Source organism: Talaromyces rugulosus, chromosome VI (assembly GCF_013368755.1).
Source record: "Talaromyces rugulosus chromosome VI, complete sequence".
In the NCBI taxonomy this organism is placed as follows: Eukaryota; Fungi; Ascomycota; class Eurotiomycetes; order Eurotiales; family Trichocomaceae; genus Talaromyces; species Talaromyces rugulosus.
The window spans coordinates 1,161,982-1,182,544 of NC_049566.1; the positions used below are offsets into that span (position 1 = coordinate 1,161,982).

The 20,563-nt window shown below is 48.3% G+C and overlaps 7 protein-coding genes across 7 annotated transcripts; 1 reads left to right on the forward strand and 6 right to left on the reverse strand.

Annotated features, from left to right (window-relative positions):
• Positions 1-315: 315 nt before the first annotated feature.
• On the reverse strand, positions 316-6,511 carry TRUGW13939_10751 (uncharacterized protein; the record flags this gene model as incomplete). The annotated part of the gene is made up of 12 exons (XM_035493861.1): positions 316-953; positions 1,005-1,319; positions 1,376-1,442; positions 1,499-1,631; positions 1,703-1,840; positions 2,659-2,678; positions 2,761-4,322; positions 4,400-4,573; positions 4,890-4,911; positions 5,271-5,867; positions 5,928-6,401; positions 6,488-6,511. 12 exons carry the CDS (start codon positions 6,509-6,511, stop codon positions 316-318), a joined length of 4,164 nt encoding a protein of 1,387 aa, XP_035349754.1.
• A 409-nt stretch (positions 6,512-6,920) lies between these two features.
• Positions 6,921-7,366, forward strand: TRUGW13939_10752 (uncharacterized protein; the record flags this gene model as incomplete). The annotated part of the gene is made up of 2 exons (XM_035493862.1): positions 6,921-6,935; positions 7,016-7,366. The coding sequence occupies 2 exons, from the start codon at positions 6,921-6,923 to the stop codon at positions 7,364-7,366; spliced, it is 366 nt and encodes a 121-aa protein (XP_035349755.1).
• Positions 7,367-7,562: 196 nt separating this feature from the next.
• On the reverse strand, positions 7,563-9,227 carry TRUGW13939_10753 (uncharacterized protein; the record flags this gene model as incomplete). The annotated part of the gene is made up of 3 exons (XM_035493863.1): positions 7,563-7,876; positions 7,931-9,110; positions 9,165-9,227. 3 exons carry the CDS (start codon positions 9,225-9,227, stop codon positions 7,563-7,565), a joined length of 1,557 nt encoding a protein of 518 aa, XP_035349756.1.
• Positions 9,228-9,680: 453 nt separating this feature from the next.
• Positions 9,681-11,505, reverse strand: TRUGW13939_10754 (uncharacterized protein; the record flags this gene model as incomplete). The annotated part of the gene is made up of 2 exons (XM_035493864.1): positions 9,681-11,329; positions 11,391-11,505. The coding sequence occupies 2 exons, from the start codon at positions 11,503-11,505 to the stop codon at positions 9,681-9,683; spliced, it is 1,764 nt and encodes a 587-aa protein (XP_035349757.1).
• Positions 11,506-12,733: 1,228 nt separating this feature from the next.
• On the reverse strand, positions 12,734-13,666 carry TRUGW13939_10755 (uncharacterized protein; the record flags this gene model as incomplete). The annotated part of the gene is made up of 3 exons (XM_035493865.1): positions 12,734-12,760; positions 12,825-13,288; positions 13,345-13,666. The coding sequence occupies 3 exons, from the start codon at positions 13,664-13,666 to the stop codon at positions 12,734-12,736; spliced, it is 813 nt and encodes a 270-aa protein (XP_035349758.1).
• A 1,267-nt stretch (positions 13,667-14,933) lies between these two features.
• Positions 14,934-15,950, reverse strand: TRUGW13939_10756 (uncharacterized protein; the record flags this gene model as incomplete). The annotated part of the gene is made up of 6 exons (XM_035493866.1): positions 14,934-15,159; positions 15,213-15,290; positions 15,348-15,366; positions 15,420-15,664; positions 15,730-15,794; positions 15,879-15,950. The coding sequence occupies 6 exons, from the start codon at positions 15,948-15,950 to the stop codon at positions 14,934-14,936; spliced, it is 705 nt and encodes a 234-aa protein (XP_035349759.1).
• Positions 15,951-18,796: 2,846 nt separating this feature from the next.
• TRUGW13939_10757 (uncharacterized protein) lies at positions 18,797-20,436 on the reverse strand (the record flags this gene model as incomplete). Its single annotated transcript, XM_035493867.1, has 2 exons — positions 18,797-19,797; positions 19,881-20,436. The coding sequence occupies 2 exons, from the start codon at positions 20,434-20,436 to the stop codon at positions 18,797-18,799; spliced, it is 1,557 nt and encodes a 518-aa protein (XP_035349760.1).
• Between the last annotated feature and the right edge of the window lie 127 nt (positions 20,437-20,563).

Here is a 20,563-nt window from a genome sequence, read left to right on the forward strand (position 1 = left end):
TCTCCCTACTCGGGAGGTAACCAAAACAGCTCTCACACACTCACACACAAAAAAGAAACAGAGAGAACCTTAAACAAAAGCTTTGATGCTGGGGAATAGCTGAACTGTTTAAAAGACAAGTCTCACAAATGACCAACCAATGCGGGCCATTGCTATACACAGTATAATTTGAATTCTCCTTTTTCTGAGCCCAGACTCCCTTGAAAAGAACTACAAAGAGCAAGAATTGAAAAAAAATTTAAAATAATAGGAAACGACGCAAAAAAAAAAGGAGAAAGAAAAAAACAAGACAGCCTATACCCAGGTTAGATTGGTTTAATGCACAAAGTCACTACCACGCTGCAGCGATGCTTCAAGGTCGTTTTGATGTGAATTCGAGAGCGTGGCCTCCTGTGGTCGGGGTTCATCCTGTTTCCATGTATTCTGCTGGTTATGATCTGGGATCGGCACGTTCTGGGGCGCTTGTTGGGATTGTTGGGCTTGGATGGCGGCTTGTTGTTGCTGGCGAACGACGGCACGGAAGTTGATGACTTCGTCCAAAATCATCTTGCGCATCTCGCCGACGTCTTCGACCACCTCGAAGTGGAAGTCAAAGGTAGTCGGGCATGATGGCTCATCAGAGGCGTCGTGCCATATTTGCAGGTAGCGATGCTCCAGGGCTTCTTCGACCGAGACACGTTGCGAAGGATCGAATGCCAGCATGCGGTCAAGCAAGTCGAGAGCGTCCAGGTTGGCTCCGGGGAAGAGACGCTGGAAGGGAACCTTGGGCATGAATGGCAAGTTGCGGACGTATTCCTGCGCACGCGGCGATCCAATACGGCAGAGGGTTTCCTCGGCCGGGGTACCCAGGTAGTGAAGGATTTGGTTGAGTTGGTCGACATAGTCACGACCCTTGAAGAATGGACGACCGCCCAAGAGCTCGGCGAGAATACAGCCGACAGACCAAACGTCAACTTGGAGAGAGTTAGAATCCATCAAAAATTAAACAGGACAGCTGCACATACTGGCTTTTGTGTAGCTCTGGAAGCTCAACATAATCTCAGGAGCACGGTACCAGCGGGTAGCGACGTATTCAGTCATGTACCCGGCATTCTCCTCGGGGTCAATCGAGAATCCTCGCGCAAGGCCAAAATCACAAATCTTCAATTCACAGTCGGCGTTGACAAGTAAGTTTCCGGGCTTCAGATCTCGGTGCAGCACGTTTGCCGAGTGTATGTATTTCAAGCCACAAAGAATCTGGTATATGAAGGATTGGAAGTGGGCATCAGTCAAGGGCTGGCCGGAACGGATGATGGCCGCCAAATCACACTCCATCAATTCTACACTATAGATCAGCAAATGAGAGCGGACGGACAGCGCAGATACAACCCCTTACCTTCGTAGAGATAGGTTTCGTTGAAGTTATCCGGTCTTGGGATGTCCATATCATACAGACAGGTAATCTGCAAGATGGTCAGCTGCAAAAGCATATGGTAGTATCATATTGGATCAGACGAACATTGCGGTGGCCTCTGAAATGCTGCAACAGTTTGATTTCTCTCAAAGCGCGTTTAGCGAGAATCTTTTTGCTAAAGACATTGGTCACCTTCTTGACGGCGACACCCTCGTTTGTCTGTGAGTTGACTGCAGCACTACAGAGTAACAATTGTTAGGAATTTTTCTTTATCCGATCGATGCTCCGCGCGGAGGAGGCCCAACGTACCAGACAATACCGTAGGCGCCCTGGCCCAATTCCTTGGTCACATTGTACCGATCGTCGACGACAAAGTCTTGATTGAACACCTTGAAGGTCTTTCGCTGGTGCAAGTCTGACATGGTGACGGTCACTCGTGTATTGCTGCTGCTAATGTCGTTTTTAAGCCTTGTAGACGAGGAGTGTTAAAAGGAGGACCGGCGGGAATGAGGAGAGATCCGGGGTCGGCTGCTGATATTATGGACTCTATGAGGAGGAGGAGTGAATAATCCTAGAATCCTGGAATCTTGCAGTCAGTCAGTCAGCTGTGTTGTCAACAAGACGCCCCGCATTCAGCTTGCCCTGTGGAGACGCGATAAGCAGGGCCGTCGGAGAGTTAGTTTCATGGGCAGTGCAGGGCAAGACACGTACAGGACAGGGGCGAGGAGGGCGTGAGCAGGACAGGGCGAGGCGAGGCGAAATGTTGCTCAAAGCAGGAGGAGAAAAACAAGAGTGACTGGCGTCGTAGCATCGCGCTGTGGGTGCACGACAAGACTGACGTTGCCGCCGAGGGGGGGAACGAGGGGCAGCGAGAACCCGACGAGCTGAGGTGATTGGCGAGCCTTGCCTGCAGCCTGCCATCAATCACATTACATTAATAATTTGCGCATCGAAGTTTTCAATGTTGGTAAATAGGAAAAAAATCACCGCGACATGGAAGAGGCTGGTGAAGTCATCCCGTCTGACTGCCGGTTGACTGTATACATCAATAATGTTGGTAGTCTTCCAATGGCCGGAAATCAGAATCGAGTGTGTATTAAAATTATTTAAATTAAATTATTGACAGGGGTTGCGCTTGAAATTATTGCATGCTTTCAAATGTTGGGTGTAGCTTTACATTAATTGATATATAGAACCGACTATTAACTAACTAGTTACTAGTCAGCATGTTCTCTAGGATATGACTACGGCGAACTTGGACTCACGGAAGAGAGTATTGTGTGTTCTATTACATCATTAGTATATCGAAAGACATAGTGGAAACCTTTCTAATATTAAGGAGATCTGTTACAAGAGCGCCACCAGACGCCCATGGACGCCGCAACCACCAGGTCGATCATTTTGATGCCCTCGTCTTCGATAATCAGTTTGCCCAACTTGGCACTCCTACCGTCCATGCCACCGCCGCCAGGCTCCCTAGCCAACGAGAAATCCAACCGATCTTCATCAGCAGTCAAGTCTTCAGAGCTGCTGCCCGAGGGTGGCCGGATAGGATTCGACTCGCTCCGAGCGCGGGTGCGAGCCTGTTGAACCTTTTGTATGTTCGACGTGATCATTTGAGCGAGAGCACCACGCTTGCCTCCCTTTTCCCCCCAGACGCTGAGCAAAGGGGATCGGAAGTGCTGGTCGAGCGGAAATGGGATGTTGAAGCGCAGTTCAGATACCGTTACTTCGGCATTGTTGTTGTGGTTCTCCTGAGGCCCAGACATAGATGGGCCGGGAATTGTGTGTTTGCACTTGATACCAAGCCCATTGATACTTGCAACAAAGGCACAATTTCCGTTCCACGGAGAGGTGAATGAATAGTACCCACGACTGACTTTGGGATTCACCACCATGTCCGCTACTTTGGAATCCGCTGACCCCGAGCGCTGGTGACTGCCCTGAGGGTGGTTATGTCTTATCGGAGTCACCTCCCTGTGAAAGACCGTGTCCGGTGGCCCATCGTTTCGTGGTGTATTATGCATCATTGCCTTGATTGCTTCTGCAGCCGTATTCTCAGCATGACCTACACCCGGCAGAGTCTGCCCGACAGCCGCTAGCGAAAAAGATTCATTGTTGAGAAACTTTCCATATCCCGGATTCGTGATCTCGACGTGAATAGAGCCGTTATCCTCATCGAAACTAGACATGGTGCCAACGTTCCATTGATGACCCGAGGCAGGATCACGACGAATAATGGTTATTTTAAATGATGACGACGGTCTTTGATTAGGCGTAATGGGTGAGGGGACTTTCTCGGCCATTTGCGAATGGCGCCGTTCTTGGCCGGGATATTCGTTTTCCATGCTGAGTCTTGGTCGCTCTCTGCCGTAATTATTGGAGTAATCTTCCTCAGCAGGGGCTTGAATGGTCAGACTTGGTCTAGGAACAGCACCTAATAGCGCATCATCATAAATCGTTACAGGGCGTCGAGGGATAGTGAAGTGATTTGAGTCATCGTTGTGTTCTAGCGGCGGACCGTGATGATTATGATAGTCAGGCACTTCGTTTCTATCTTCGCCGTGGGGGTATGGAGGATTTATCGGAGAGACAGGACTGTTCGACGCCGTAGTAGGCTTTCTTGGAATAACCGGACTCGGAGGAAACTCTCGATGCGGCGGCGGCGGTGGAGAAGGGGGAGTAGGTTGCGATTCAGCAGCACCTCCCACCGGTTTGCGATGAAAGTCATTCAACCTAGGCACGGTCTCTGTAGGTAACCCCGACATATGCCCGTCCTGGTGCTGCTGCTGTCCATTTTCTGACCCGATTGACCGGAGAACATCCTCGTCGGCTTCGCTTGCGACATGCAAGTAATAGAGAGATGAGTTGACGGCTTCGCTTGAGATGTTGGATTTGGTCGGGGGTTTCAAGGGAGTCAATATCACATCTAGACCGGTTGGTGAGAGGGGGGTTTCAAAGGATATATCGATATATAAAGATGGATAGAGAGAAAAAAAAGCTGACCTCGACTTCCAGGGACCTTGACAATGTACAGCACAAGCCGATCGAGTCGCTCCTGCGTTGGATTGCGTGGATATGCGGGGGGATTCGCAGCGATAGCGGTCACAGACGACAGAGACCGGGCTTCGACAGGCGCCGTCTCCGCCATGAATCGTCGCGAGGCGAAGTTGGTGTCGGCTGTAGCATAAACTGGTGTTGCTCAAGTGCTAGGGGGCCTGAATACGTAGTGGGGTGTTCGTGCCGAGTGAATGTTTTGTTTATTTGGGAACTGATAGCGATAGGAAATTCCTAGTGGGGAAGGAGGAGGAACCGTGGGTCTATGCCAACTCCCATATAATGAAATCTCGGTCGTCATGCCACGACACGCATTACTTGATTATTTTAAGCACCGGGACTGACTGGCGGTGCGTCAAGCAAATGCCGGTGCCACGAAAGGCGGTGGCTCAAGGGCTTACGAATACGCAACGAATTAGGCAGCCAAAAAAGCGCCCACCCAGCTTGCGACCAGTGTTGTGCTAAAAAAGTATAATCCGTATTAGAATGCTTGTAGCATGTTCGTAGTGGTTGCGATCCTGTTATTCTGAGCTTATATGTTACATCGGTGTGGCTGTGCGCGGCTCTATATTTAATCTTCAAAAAATGACTGACAAGTACTTGTTCGAAAAATAAAAAGGAAAGATTCGTCGTTGTGCGTGTTGTATATGTATGTGGTATCTTCCAATAATAGTGATATTTGGTAAAAGAAGCAGAAGTCCTGCAATGTGGGCGGGCCCCTTCCCTGGGGCAGACACAAAAAAGACACAAGAGACAAAACAAAAGAGACCAATGGAAACTCCTGAGCACCGACCCTGCTCCTTCATCATAGTAATTATACGACGGTTTCAGACCTCTCGCCTTCTGCAATAACAGGAACGCTGAGACCCCGGTCCGGACTTTGCAAGACCAGTTGCTCATGCCTGCGAGCGCGAAGAAATTCACTGACTGACCGAATGAGTATAAACCACCCGACAATCATCAAGGCGTAAGAGATCCATTCGTTGGTCGTAATTGCAGCCATGGCGCCATTCGAAGAATCCCCGTTCCCTTGGGCACCAACCCCGGCTGCCGCGTTGTCGCCAATCGAGTTGGGATCGAAATTGTGGCTGTTTGGATCGGGGGGCGGCGTGTACTCGTCGTTGTCTTTGCCAGACCTCGAGTCGCCGCTTCCCTTCATATAAAACCCATATTGAACCAATGTAAGACCGAGACCAGCTTTGCTTCCGTTTTTGGCTGCGTGCGTTGTGTGGAGGAGATAGGTGAGAAGGAAGCCGACGAGCTGGAACGACATGGAAATCATTCCATTCCATATGAAAGAGAAAATAGAGCCGACCGGTAGGCCGTCCACGTAAACCTCGTCCGAGGACATGCCGGGGGCCATAATGGTGGTTTCCCAGTAGGGAGGAGTCGCATCAGCGGCCGCTTGTTCATACGACTAGACAAAAGTCAGCGACTACATCATTAATACTATGAACTCTTGAGACGTGAGACGTACCGGAGGTAGGTCTTCGTCTTTTTCGCCTCGCTCCGGCTTCGCATTCAGATTAGCGAAAACGCCGTCATTGGAAGAACCCATTCCGACCGAGCGGGACGCTGCGGACGGCGAGAAGGTTGGAAGAAGAGTCCCCCTCCTTTGCGTCGATGAAGATTGTGGACTTTCGGTGGTGGTATTATCTGCAGATGGTACTGTTTCAGGGCTGGCCACGGTCGGGTCGCCTCGCATCAGCCGTTGCCTGTCGTCTGGCTCGTCGCCATCGTCTGAATCCTCGCCATCGTCAAAGGCATCTTCCATATCATTATTAGCCGCTCCGTGCATGGGATCTTCATGGAAGAGACGGTGCGACGATGGCGACGACGACCGGGAGTGGAATGAGGGTGGCGGTGACGAGGGGATTGGGGGGGCTAGGTTGGACACAGGCGGGAATGCCTCGACGTGGCTATCCTCGTCGTCTTCATCGTGGGCATTAACCTGCAAGAAACGTGTCACATCAGCCGCATGCTCGTTTTCATCAGGGAGGGGAGCTTGGCTGCGAGATGCCATGGACATGCACTTACACGCTCATATCGCTGTGAACTCATGATAAGCCGGTCGGAGCGGAAGCGTCGACGCGGAGGCGCATAAAGAAAAGGAGGCGAGGAAAAGCCGGGTTGAGAGAGATATGTACACCGGACAAAGATACGAACAAGGAGAGACAAGGACAGGACGGACAGAGGGAACGATGGCGATGGAAGCGAATCGAGGCGCAGGCAGACGGGTAGGGGTGACAGAGCAGGTGACGGAGTTAAGCAGTCTGCTTACTAGGCTCGCTGCCTGAGCCGCCAGGCAGCCAACAATCTCTCTCTCCGGGAGGAAAATAACAGAAACCGCAACAACTTCCAGCAAGCAAGCAAGCGACTATTGCGATGCGCTTCTGTTGACTGACGCCCACTTCAACACTCCCACTTCCTCAGCTTCCTGTCGCTTAAATCGCGTACACCGCCTGCCACCATGTCCAAGTCAGCGGTAAGTTCCACCGGGTTTCCTGTTCATCATATGACGTTGTCGCGATTAACGATGATGATTCCTAACAACGATTCCACCAGCAGACTGCCTACACGCGCATTGCACAAATCTTGCAGAAATGGCCCGTCGACCGTGTGCGACCAGAGCCAGTCTCCATCCAGCATTACCTGCGCACGCATCTTCCCAAGGCCCAAGGTGGCTTGTCGGAGTCGCCATCGCCGTCCCCTATCTCGGACTCGTCCATCAACGCTCTCAATTCGCTGCTCAAAAACAGCTATAACCAACGGTATCCTCTACCGAAAAAGCTGCGCTTCCCGGCAAGCAGGCCCGATCATTACGATGTTCTTTTGAAGGAGTTTGAAGAGGCGCCAACCCGGACTTGGTTCCAGAGGATACAAAAGCGATTTAGCGGTTTCCTGCGGTTGAAGTAGAGAACTCTCTCTCTCTTTTTATATTCAAAGTCTGGGGGTTTTCTCTGTAACAATATGGGTGTAGACTATTGTGGAGTTTGGGTTGTACATTATCATGCTGCACGCAAGGCGTTTTTGTTCGATTGTAACATTCAAATATTTCCTATTTACAAGATGCATACAGAGGTATAGAACCAAAAAAGAAAAATCAATCCATTCACAGCATTTTCTTCAGATCATCAGCAACCTGGAAGGGAGCCTCTGTCTTCGCCTTGACCTCGTCCACCGTGACCCCATCGGCAATCTCAACCAACGTCAGCCCCTTGGTAAAGTCGACGTCAAAGACAGCTAGTTCCGTGATGATGCGGCTGACACAAGCTCTGCCGGTCAGTGGGAACTCGCATTGTTTGAGAATCTTCGGGTTGCCTTTCTTGTCCGTGTGTTCCATTGTGACCACGACCTTTGTGGCTGAAGGGTTAGAGACAAGGTCCATGGCGCCGCCAAAGCCCTTGATCTTGCCTGGAAGCATCCCTGTACGGCGTTAGAATTGTTTGCCATAAATATAGGGGAAAGGGCAAAACTTACAGTTGGCAAGGTCTCCTCGAGCACTGACTTGCATAGCTCCGAGAATGGTCAAATCAATACGACCGGAGCGAATCATACCAAATGACTCGTCACTTCCAAAAACTGCCGCGCCCGGGTTCAGAGTAACAGTCTCCTTTCCGGCATTGATGAGGTCCGGGTCCTCAGAGCCCTTTCGAGGATACGGACCCAGTCCGAGAATACCGTTCTCAGACTGTAACATGACCTCTACCGACGGGTCGACAAAGTTGGGAGCGAGCATGGGCATGCCAATACCCAAGTTGGCATACATGCCATTTTTGAACTCTTTGGCAGCACGTCGCACGATGCGCTCGCGTTTGTTGGCCGTTTCGCCCTGGCCGAGAGCAGACATGTCGTCGCCCTCGTCCTTGGCAAAGGTATACTTTTCAATCTTCTTGTCCTCGGTACCCCGAATCACGCGCTTGACGTAGATTCCAGGCAGATGCACAGCAGCCGGGTCAATCTCGCCAACCTCGACAATGTTTTCGGCCTCGACAATGGTCATTTTGGCGTTGCGGCCCATTGCGCCGTTGAAGTTTGCTGCGGCGAACCGGAACTGGCAGTTGCCCAGCTTGTCTGCCTTCCAGGCTTTGACAAAGGCGTAGTCTCCCTTGATAGCATGCTCCATAACGTAGCTCTTCCCGTCAAACACTTTGACGTCCCGCGCATCTCCATACAAGGCGACAGTCCCGTCGGCGTTGTGCTTCAGAGGCAGCTCACCGGTCTGAACAACAGTACCAAAGGCAGCAGGCGTATAAAAGGCAGGAATTCCCGCACCGCCAGAACGGCATCGCTCAGCAAGCGTACCCTGCGGGGTCAGCTCAAGCTCAATCTCGCCTCCCAGGTACATGCGCTCAAAGGTCTTATTTTCGCCAACATAGCTGGCAATCATCTTCTTGATCTGCTTGCTCGCAAGGAGCAGGCCCAGACCCGAGCCGTCCACACCGGCATTGTTGCTGACAGCAGTCAAGCCTGTGATTTGCGGGTTCGCGCGAACCGCGTTGATGAGCGTGTCTGGCACGCCGCAGAGGCCGAAGCCGCCGGCGAGGACAGTCGAGTTCGACTTCATGTCTTTGATTGCCTCGGCGGCAGACGGGAAGACCTTGTTGATCTCATTTCGTCGCACGGAGCTAGAAAACGCGCGAGCAAGGAATTGCTGGTGCTACAAGCAGAGCCAGTGAGTACGGTTTCATGATAGGAACCTCAAGAGTCGTACCTTGTTTGGATTTGCGCTAAATTGCCGCGCCAGGCGAAAGCAGGACGCGATCTGAGAAGGCATATTATTGTCTTGCCTTCGGTATAGTCTAATTTCACACGTAAAGAAAAGCGAAGAAAGAGAAAGAGGAAGTGAATATCCCAGATCGAAAGAGGACGAGCGCATTAATTCCGCAACTGCATGGTGCTCGGCCCGCTCCCCGCAAAACGGCCGGCTAGTGCTGCCGGCAATGCCAGGCAAGTCCGACACCCCGGAATTCACCTTTTGACCCTCGGGTATGCCCCGATTACTCTAAAAAAAAGGCCCATTCTTATATATTTTTGCTCGCGGTAAACGTTATTTAGCCGGGGGTGGATAATTTATTGAAAATCACTCTATATAAGCCCTCTGTTCTTGAGTAACTCGTCACTTGAAGGCCGGCTATTGGCGGCTATGGGCGGATCTGGGGTAAGTTATTATGAGATTATTTTTATTACTGTGTCAATTTATATCAATATAGAAAACAAGATACGAAAGTTAAGTAGCTTCTACATCTTCAGCCCTGGATACGGCGCCGACGGTATCATGCTCAAGCGACGACACAACCTCAGCTCTCCATTTCTGAATAGATACCGCGTGCGTTGGTTTATCCACACCGTATCCACTGTAGTTTAGTTCTGAAGGCGAAATTTCGTCTTCGTCGTCCGAACTATCTGAAGAGAAAACCCCATAAGTGGGAGGTGGAAGAGAAGAGGGAGCCAGTTCCTCGTGGATGCTGGCTACGACGTGTGCTTTGAAAGTGCTGTGGACCTTAGGACGAGGGATGATTCTGTTTTTGGAGAGACGGTTGTCGGGGGCTCGAGAAGTCATGGTGGTATGGACGGAGTTAGGGACTGAGGTGTACTTAACCGTGACATGCACTGCAAAATTATCACTAGGAATCACATCCCCAACGCCAGACGCTTCCAGCTCGATTGGCCGGGCCCTGGTTCCATCAGCTATCGGGGTTAATGGCACCTCGTTCAATGATAGACCTGGAGAGCTGACTTCGTGTTGCTTGTCGTTGTTCTCTTTATGCTCAGTACGGTAAGCCGCAAAGCGGTTGGATACGTGACTCTCAGACGGTCGCCGGCGTTTTCGTTTCTTGTCATATTGATGTGGATCTTGACAAAGATCTGCATGATCTATACTATCGCAAGAATAGTCCATGTAGAACGATGCATTCTTGTAGTAAGCCATCCTGCCATGGGGTGCACTTGACGAAAGCTTTGGAGACTTGGACGTCTGCGGATTCGGATGGACTACCGTAAATTGCGTTGTACTTTCAGCTTCACTGTTGGTCATCGATAAACTATCAGCTTCAGCTTCGCTTCCATGTTTCAGAAATGCAGATGGCGTGTAATATGGGTTCTTCTTGATTGTCGACATCACATCCATCTTGTCGAAGCCGAGTGGAACTCGTGTAGACGCCCGCGATTTAAAAAAATTCTGGTTGTCAACTTGGATTTCATCTTGCGTGGCGCGTGATTCGACAGGATCGCCTTTGGCGGCTTTCCATCTCAGGTAGTTCCCATCCGTAGAAATATCTAGTCGTGTGCTATGTTTCTTGAGAGTCTCCAGGCTGAATTTGTGCTGGCTGACAGCCGAGGAAGCTTGTTGGATGCAACCTAGCATCTCATTGATGCTAAACCAGCCATCTTGATTGCCCTGTAGCAAATTAGACTTGCGACTCGAGGTATGATGCGAAGTATTGATAGGCGAGCACAAGCACTCAATCAACACGACCAGCATTCCCATGCGAGCCTCTTCAGAAAGCAGCGAATTTGCATTTGGGAGCGAATTGTCCTTTGATAGCCGCGGTGGCACCGATACATCAGCAGCAAACCGCTCAAGGATATTCTCCAGCTGCCTTTTCCTTCGGACTGACAGACGATGAGCTCGAATCTCGAATAGCTTGTCGTCTCGCAAATGCCGGGGGTTAGCTTCTCGATACCGCCGCAGTTTTCGTTTCATGCGCTTGACATCCAGGGTCAGGTCATCGATGATCCCTCGCAGATCCTCGTTTTCCCTCTCCCAGTCATTAGTGCGCATGTACGATAGGATCGGATCCTCTGGATCTGGAGCCGTAGTGACATGTTTCTCGCCGATCTGTACATCGACATTGTCTAAGAGGAAGGGCGGATCATCTGGTTTTTTTTTGTCTGGTCAGCAACTACCACTCAATCCATCACCGTTCTTCCCACCTACCTCCTAGGCCGCCAATCTGCGAGGCTGCCTTATGGTTGACCTCGTCGAACCAATGGTCCGACGCAGACTTCTTTTGACTGCTCTCGGAGACCTCGGCTGGGATATTGGGAGACATCAAGGAGAGATATATATGGCAGCTACCTGTGATTGTCGCGGGGCCACAGCAATGCCTCGGTTGCTCGACGTAAAAATGTGCAACAATCCGGACCAATTATGCCCATCAGGAAGAAGCCAGGCGATATCAGAGTGAAAGAACTAAATAGAGGTTCGTCAAACGGAGTTGCCAGTCTGCAGCAGACAGTCGATCAGAAACAGCGTCGATTATACAGCTGCTGTCGAGCAAACACGTTAGAAAGCACTCGTTTGTCTCGTCCCTTCACCGCTCAACCTGCCTTGTTGACAAGACAATGAAAACGTCGGAGACATTTTTTCTGGGGAGAAAGGGTGGCCCGCGTGATGCTCGACGGCGATCGTGATCCCGTTCGATTCGCATGATGTTTGATAGCCAGCTAGCTAGCTAGTGGGTAAGCAGCGATATACAAAGTCCCGACAGCGATCAGATGCAACGAGGACGATCTGACAATCAGGAGCAGCACTGGCACCTTCCCGGCGATCGGGCCAATGGCCGCCCTGCAGCGCGCGAGGTGATCGCGATCCCGGCCGGTTTGGGCTAGACTGTTACATTAATTAGGGTTAGGGTTGAATAATAAGGTAACTTTAATAATCATGGTTTATATTGATATGAAACTATATATGACCGAACAATACAAGTACAGGTGTTAACGCCAGGCCACAAATAGTCAAAATCATGGATATTCGCTTCCTATCCAACTCCGCTTAGTACAAATCAACTGGGAATTATGAAACTCGAAAAAAGGCGGATAGATCGATCGGGTGAGTTTTGGATAAAAAAAAAAAAAAGGTAAAACGAAAAGCAATACACGGCAACTCCTGTTTCCTTAAATAAAGAATAATCATATCAGATGAATGACGTGAGCCTCCCTCACCCCCCCAAAGCGCTTTCGCTAAAGACGCGTATGATTTCGTTCCTCCCCAGACGCACGCAGTCTCCGTAGTTCTTGTGTTCCTGCAAGAGAAACACTATGTACAGAATTTGGACTGCATCACTGTCAATGTCACGAAGAAAAGATAGAACTGGGCGAGAATCTGATTGCTAAATCATGATTCAAAGTCCGGTTTCAAGGTTGTAGTGTGGTTGATACATTTACATGTATCGGGTCGGAGTATTATAAGTAGTAGGGAGGAAATAGCAGTAAAGGAGTGGAATTTCGGTGACTTGGCGTGGATGTAGGCGTGGAATCGTATGGATAGAAGGAAAGAAATTACAAGCGGCCGTCAGGGTTAGTGACCTGAACAGAGTGAGTCAGTAAAAAGAGTTCCTCTTCAAGGAGTGGCAGATGCAGGAAAAAATACCGTGAGGATTCTTCTAGAGAAATCCTGGTCATCGTCAATGCTGCCGTTGCTTTGGCGGCGTTGAGCCATGTAGTCTCCATCCCAACGCGAGTCCGAGCTTGGTGTGTTGGGTTTCTTTTGGGCGAATGCACTGATTTCGGCATTTCGTCGGTATTCCTCTTCGAGTTTTCTGGCCCTCTTGCGTCGGAGGAAAAAGAAGGCGGCTCCGATGATTACAGAGAGTGCGACAACGCCGACAACCACGCCGGCGGCGATACCGGCGGTGTTCACGCCACCACCTGACTTGGAGCTGGTTGAGGGCTGGTTGGAGGCCGTGACGACGATCGTTTGGCCGGCTTTTGTGATGACGGATACACCAGCAGTCGTGGTGGTGCTGCTGCTGGTGGAAGCACTGTCTTCGCCCATAACGGCAACTGTAGGTGTTGTGCCAGTGAGGAAGACTTCATATGCGCTCTTTCCACCGCCTAGGATATTTAAGTTAGTAAAACCATAAAATCTCGTCGCCAGTCGGGTAGCTTACATATGTGTGAAGGAAAGCCAGAACATTTGGAATCGCAACCAGTCGTCTTGGTGGCATTTGGAGGGATCTCGTCGCCGCATAGACATTGGAGACCATCATACAAGGCCATGACAGGGTATCCCAACTGGACACATTGCTCCTGGCAGTACCCGTCCGTTTGCCATGTGTACGTTCCGTTATTCTTGTATCCTGGCACGTCTGAGTAACAGTCGACTCGCGTTGTCTCGTTTAAATTCAAGTCACTTGCTGCCGAGGCACTTAATCGGTCGGCCAAGAGGATGGGTAATGCCGCCAGCACGGCATTTGGTAGTGAGAACCTCATCGTTATCTAAAAAAACGAAAGTGGAAGAAAAATAATCAAATGTGAATGAAAGTGGGCGCAATATCGAGTTCGAAGGGACGGCCGGCGTAACCCTCGACTGTATGGTATATCCCTGGTGTCTTCAAAGATTTGCCTCCTCTCGACTGTTGCAAGGCACACGGCTTGTTGTGTGACTCAAGCGCACTTCACCGCCCAAACAAAGCCCGAATTGTGGATGACGATGCGAGAGAGAGAGAGAGAGAGAGAGAGAGGCGGGCGGTAGCAAGATGGCGTGTATTTGTTTCAGAGCAAGACGCCAGCCGGCGCCGTGCACATCTGCCCCTGACGGATTAGGAAGCAGAGGAAGCGGACGTGTGTGCGTGTGTGTGTGGTGTTGAGAGTGATCCTTGGTTTCGAGTGGGAAAACACAGACGGCCTGATCGATTTGGCGATAGGTTTGTTGATGGAAAGGCGAGAGGAACGAAACGAGAGACAAGAGTGAAGCGGCACCAAGGACGAAAAGGAAGGATCGTTCAGTGGTAGTGGTGGTGCGGGAGCGCGGGTGGAGAGAGGGAGACGAGGAGAGCGAGAGCTCGTAACAATAATGTGGCCGTCAGGGTCACTCTTGGCCCGGGAATGGCGGCGCTAGCCCACTTTGGGCCGCAAGAAACACGGCTGCCCCACACGGTATGTTAGGGTCGACTAGCGGGCCGCTAGTGGGGCTCGCGGCCGCTTTCATTGGACTCTGTCCCCATTTCCGGCCCCACTATGGTTCCGCTAGGCGGAATTCGCGTCAACAGAGTCGTTTAATTGGCTGGTACCTGACCACCAGGACGTCCGTGCACCGAGTCCAGTACACAGCCCGTTCTGCAATATTACGTACTGTACCGCACTATATACAATAAATACGCAGCAAATACGCAGCAAATACCCGTATTTACACTTTTGCAGTCCTCTTGTCGCCACCTGCAGAACGTCGTCATAATCACATTTAATATAATTATGGCTCACGACCAGTCAAATCTCTTGCATGAGCCGAGCACTATATACTTATATTAAATGTATGTCTCTTATAGTCATATCGCATTCTCTTCCCTTGCATTCACATGATAGCAACCGGCTACGTGGTGCTAAGGCCTCTGTGAGGACCACCGTCTGATGACTCGTACCATGAAGGAGAGATATTAATAATCATGCCCATTTGACACATACTTTCGGAGCATTTGATATTAACTATCAGCTAACAGGTTCAAAATAGTTAATCTACACGCTCAACCAAGAGGCCTACTTACTCCCTCGGCAGCGAGTCCCCGCTTTTTGTACAACTAGTGTTTACGACTTTCTGCCACAGGCTACTAACGTTGCCCATAGGGTTATCTCGCACCAAACCCTTCAGAATAACCTTGACAAGCATATGGTTAGGAGGGCCAGGCTGCAATCTCCACCGCCTCCAAGCTTGTTCAGCAATATCGAAAGAGCGTGGTGGTCCCGACCATTGGAAGTTGGCCATGTAACTTTGAAAGATGTCAGCAGACATAATTGCTATATACTGAATTCCCAAACTTACCATTTTTTGTTTGCAGCATCCCATAGGAGATCGTCTGGTTTGGGGCCATAACTTACTATTCCACACCGTTTGGTATCTCTGTGGGCAAGTTGGTTAGTATATCACTTGCTTTTGCACCGAAAAAGCGATACCTACCCAAGTGCTTCTTCGAACGCTTCAAAAATCTCATCTTGCTCAGACTTGGACTTTCGTATGTAGTAACTTTACCATCACCAAGCGGGACTCCAGGGCACCAGGTTGTTAGAATGTAAGAAATGAAGCCGGTAGGTATAATACCATCGTCACTCTGTTTCGTATGCAGTTCTGCAACCAAATGTGGAGCATTGTTTGCTCTATTTTCTGCAAATTTGCGCAGAGCATTGATCTCAGAGGCCATAAATATTGAACGGTTGGTGTCAGTTTGTGCTTTTCTGGCAGCTGCACTCGTAAACTCAGCATCAATCCAAGGAGCCCTGTGATTGATTCGATGAGTTAGCAACCAGCACTTCGATAAGAATGGGAAAAATATGCAGCCTACTGCATGTAGATTTTCACGGCGTGCTTGTCTTTCAGATCATCTTCTCGTTTGCATGAAAATGTCGCCTAAACGATAGATAGTAGATTAGGAGCAGTGCTCCCCTATTGGGTATCTTGACTTGAATTCTCACTGAGTTTTTGATCTATCACCCAGACAACATTTGGATCATTAGGGAAAACGATCTGTTTTCCGCACCAAACGTTAGGACCGAAAAAGTTCATTTTGTGCTTAGAAACCTTCAAGGTTCGCAATGGCTTTCAAATCTGTTATAGAATGTCTAGGGTGAGAGACCTTCTAAAAAGAAGCGAAGTTGAATATTGCATATTCTCGAGATCTACTGGTTGTCAAGAATCTATGAGGATTTGAGTTCCTTCGGCAGGCATCCATGTAGGTCGATGACCGCATGATTCGCTAATTATATCTGTAAAACATCAATAAACATTAACATCTGGAGACCCTCCACCAGAAACATTTCATCGAGTTCCAGAAAAAAAAAGCCAAAGCTTATATCTATGCAGGCTACATAGATTAACATACGTATTTGATGCTTCTTGAGTTTTGCCAAGAGCTAAACCAAGAAAAACGGTGGCAAATTGACAAGGTTTTTTTCAAAACAACATTACTACCTTTTTTCAATCCATAACAAGCCTTGCGTAATAGTCTCCGCCTTATTTACACCGTTACAGGTACCTACTTTTTACTAGTAACATAGGGGAATGCTGGCAAAGTATTCCCGGCACTTTTTATTCTAATGTCCTTACATCGGATTACTTGTTATCAAAAAGACTCTGGGGAAACAGACAAGTGACTTTCAATCTCTTTATGCTAATTATAATTTCTATACAAAGAAAAACCATCCGAGCCGTGGGAGTCCGTCACACGACCAAAAGAAAATCAACGCCTGCACAGCCTCAAATTCAATACAATAAATGTAAAAAAAAGTGTTAAAAATCGACTCCGATTTGGTATGCACCCCGTAATAGTAACGATATTAATTAAATACAGGACTGGTCTCACAATTAGCGGAAGCCCCGGAAACGCCTCACGACGGTGGCTGCTGCAGGGGTGCGAAAATAGTTACGTACCAAGAAAATCAGCTACACTGTTGCAACTATTTGTTAATTTACTACAGCTGTCCTTCTTCGTAATATTTAAGATTAATCTACCCAACAATAAATAATATTTATTCTGAAACGAAGCGATGACACTCTTGCAATCCTGTTGAAATAAATACGCATAAATACCAGTCATGGGTAAATCTGCAACGTTGCTTGGGCCGCGGTCTAGAACCGTCATTCTCCACCACGCTGACCCTTCTCTCGTCTATTTTTTACAGTTACATATAAACCGTTTTTATTATTACTTGAGCTATTCCCCCTAGGTATTAGCCAGCAACTTCTCATTTTGCACGGTTCATGTGAAAAAACCACGCGAACTGGCCGAGCACAGAAAAAGCAAATAGCCTCATTCGTTCTAGACCTTCAATCGACCTTGGCTTGGAAGTTTGACTATCGCCTGTCCATTTTGCAGTTTCACCAGTCAAGTGGATATTCAATGCAATTTTGATTTTGGACTTGCAAATATCTTGCAGACTTGCGCTCTATGAAAACTACGGTGGAAGCTGGAAAGTATGTCGATACACTCGAGATAAAGTTCATTGGTCATATCTAATATTAATTGTTACGTGGAAGGAAACATAATAACATTTTTCAACTTGATGGCTATCTGTAGAAAGTAAGAAAATGATAACCAGAGATAAAATAACAATGAAACATACGAAAAGAGAATGGAAGATGCAAAAGGAGAGGATTGCCTAACAAAACTTGCTAATTGGTATAGAATGGCCTTTCAGCAACTAGGCCTAGCTTAATATTTGGAAACAGATAATAACTTGCTGTTGCGCGGGAAGAGTGCATTTGTAGATACTGGGCGGTCGAAATGCTGGAGGTTGGTGTCTCTTTCGCCTCGACTGCCGTTAGATAGGCCTCACTCGTTTTATTCCTACATAAACGTCTATTAAGACTTGAATTATACATACTCTACATGTTTTTTTTTAAAAAAAAGATTATCTATCGCAGAGCCGCCCTGTCTCGAAGTTGTCGACCAGCAGGACCAGAGCTATCGTCTTAGGGTTCTTTCAGTTCCCTGATTATGTCTGTCGAGGAGGCGGCTTGTACTCAAGGTTGGGAAAGAGTTCATCAGTGGCGTGTGAATTTTTTTTAATTACTCTGTCTATATCCTTTGTCGGTTTTTGTATATGCCAAGAAGACTTCTGGCTTTTTGGTGCAGCCGTCAACAAATGATAAATTTTTAGCTAAAGCTCAACTTCAAGAAATTGCCCGAAGCAACCTCCCTGGAATAATCATAGATTGACTGAGAATACTAACATGAATACATGTAGCTATAGGGAACCAAATGCACATAGCAAACACCGCATGTGACCATTGAATTTTAATTGCTAACCTCATAATACCTTGGCCTGGCTACTGATATGCCAAAGATGGTTAAATTAGGCGTCTCTGTACGAACTGCTAAGCTAAAGGTCATGCTGAAGAGAGTACCAAATCTGATGCCTGTGGGAATACCCTATGCTCTGAAGTTATAGGAGCCCTCCCGGTCCATGTATTACCTTCGAACTGCCAGAATCAGCACTAGCGGCCATGAAAACACTCTTCGTTCACCATGATTTCCCATGGCCCTTTCCGAAATACATGGATCTGGAGGGCTCCTATAAATTCAGAGCATAGGGTATTACCACCCTTTCCAAGTCATTTCAAATACCTTCAACAAGTTTGTCATGCATTTCCGTAAATGGGAATATATATTAGACAAATCTCCTGACATCTCGCACGTTCCAGTCTTTCGCTGAGTACATTTAATTCGCCCTAATTACGTAGCTATGACTTTACATATATCAATATAATTATTTCATGTAGGTATTTAATTTCCAAAAGAAACCCCTGTGTTGAGTCATTGGAATAAGATCAGTTGGTAAACAAACGTAAATTTTAGTTACAATTCGAAGTCTTTCGATATATGTATTACATACTCATAGATACATGTATAATCATGCATGACCCAGACCCTGAGGATGGTCAAAAATTGTATCTGGGTCCGCTGACCTCTTAACTGCCTTCAAGCGGTCTAAAGCCGAGCCGTAGTAAGCCATCCCAAAATTTTGAAGATAAGGGTCGACGTAGTTCTGATAGGCATGCCAGTTGCTTTTCTTTGATTTGCTTTGTTTGATTGTGTCTGCTATATTTGTGATTCTGTTCACGGCGGAGGTACGACTATTAGGGTTATCGAATCCCGGAAACCCGTTTGAATAAATCTGCACCAAGAAGAGACTTTGCCAATGCTCAAAAGACATGCCGTCACTGACAGGTCTACGGTTAGTCGCTGACCCGGGCCCATTCAAATCAAATGAAATATGGGTATGGGTGCCGTTGATGTCCACAGAGGCCATAAGAGCATCGGCAACCGCCTCTATCGTTTCGAGTGTGTGGTCCGGATCACCATCATCTAAAAGGGATTGTGCATAATAAGGCTGACTAGTTGCCACTGAAGTATCCAATGGACCCATCAAATCAGTGAGCGCTGTAATCCAGTCACTGAACTCGCGGGCATATGATCCTGATTCAAGGGCGGCCACTCCTCTTTCTCGCAGCATTTCAAGAAGCCTGTTGATAGTAGTCGTATAGTCACTCTTATTTCCAAGGTACTGGCCAGTGAGCATACAGGCGCTCTCAGTATTTGCATAATCACCATTGAGGATCAATTCTCCACCAAACTCGACGGGTAGACCATCGGGATCGTCAGCAGGGATGGATCCTATTTCTTGTAAAGCCAAGAGAACTCGGACGCAGTCGGTATAGGTAGCAAAGTTCAGGCCATAGTTGATTATTTCAGAAGGAGCTGTCTCCATAAGGTATGTAAACGAAGTAACAACTCCAAAGTTGTTGGCTCCAGCGCCTCGCACTGCCCACCATAACTCTGCGTCATCGCCTGTTGAGCTAGGGTTTAGAATTTTGATATTTCCGTTAATGTCGACAAACTCTACCGAAACAACTTCAAGAATGAGTTAGGAGGGCTCTTCTCAAATAATATGAGATTGTTGTAATTCTCAACCCCAAGAAGTATTCGCCACTCACTTCGATCAACAAGCCATCCCCATTTGCGAGATGTGAAACCCCATCCACCTCCTAAGCTGTGCCCTGATATTCCAACAGTAGGACAAGTTCCATGAGGTAGAGCATATTTGCCTTTGCCCATTGCGAGAGCCAATTGCCCTAATGATTGCCCGAATTTGACAGTGACTTGTTTCCTGTCATCGTCAAAAGTGATGGACCTCATCTGGCTGGAATCAATAACCACCTGGCCAGACAGGCTGTACGCAGCATAACTATGACCACCGCCACGAATACTGATTTTTGTACGCCCTTTCTCAGCAGCTACACAACGAACAGTTGCGGCGACCTCTTCTGTAGAAGACGGAATGACAATGATCTCGGGATGTGTGTGGTAGTTGGTATTTTGTGACACAGAAAAATTGGCATATATCGACTCCCTGGGATAAACAAGAGATGCCCCAGTTTTGTTTAGACAAGCAGAAACAGAAACCGGACGAGCATCGTCGGCGTTATTCGAAGATGCTGCCTCGACAGTCAGTTTTTTCCTACCGGCCAGAATCACCACGGCTAATGCCATTGGTGTGACCCATGGAAATATTAACATATTTTCCCCAATGAGTTCGTCATGGAATCAAACAACTGTATGAACATTAGCACTTTGAAATATGGTCTGCAAATCGCGGTCAAATATCAATGTCCGTACC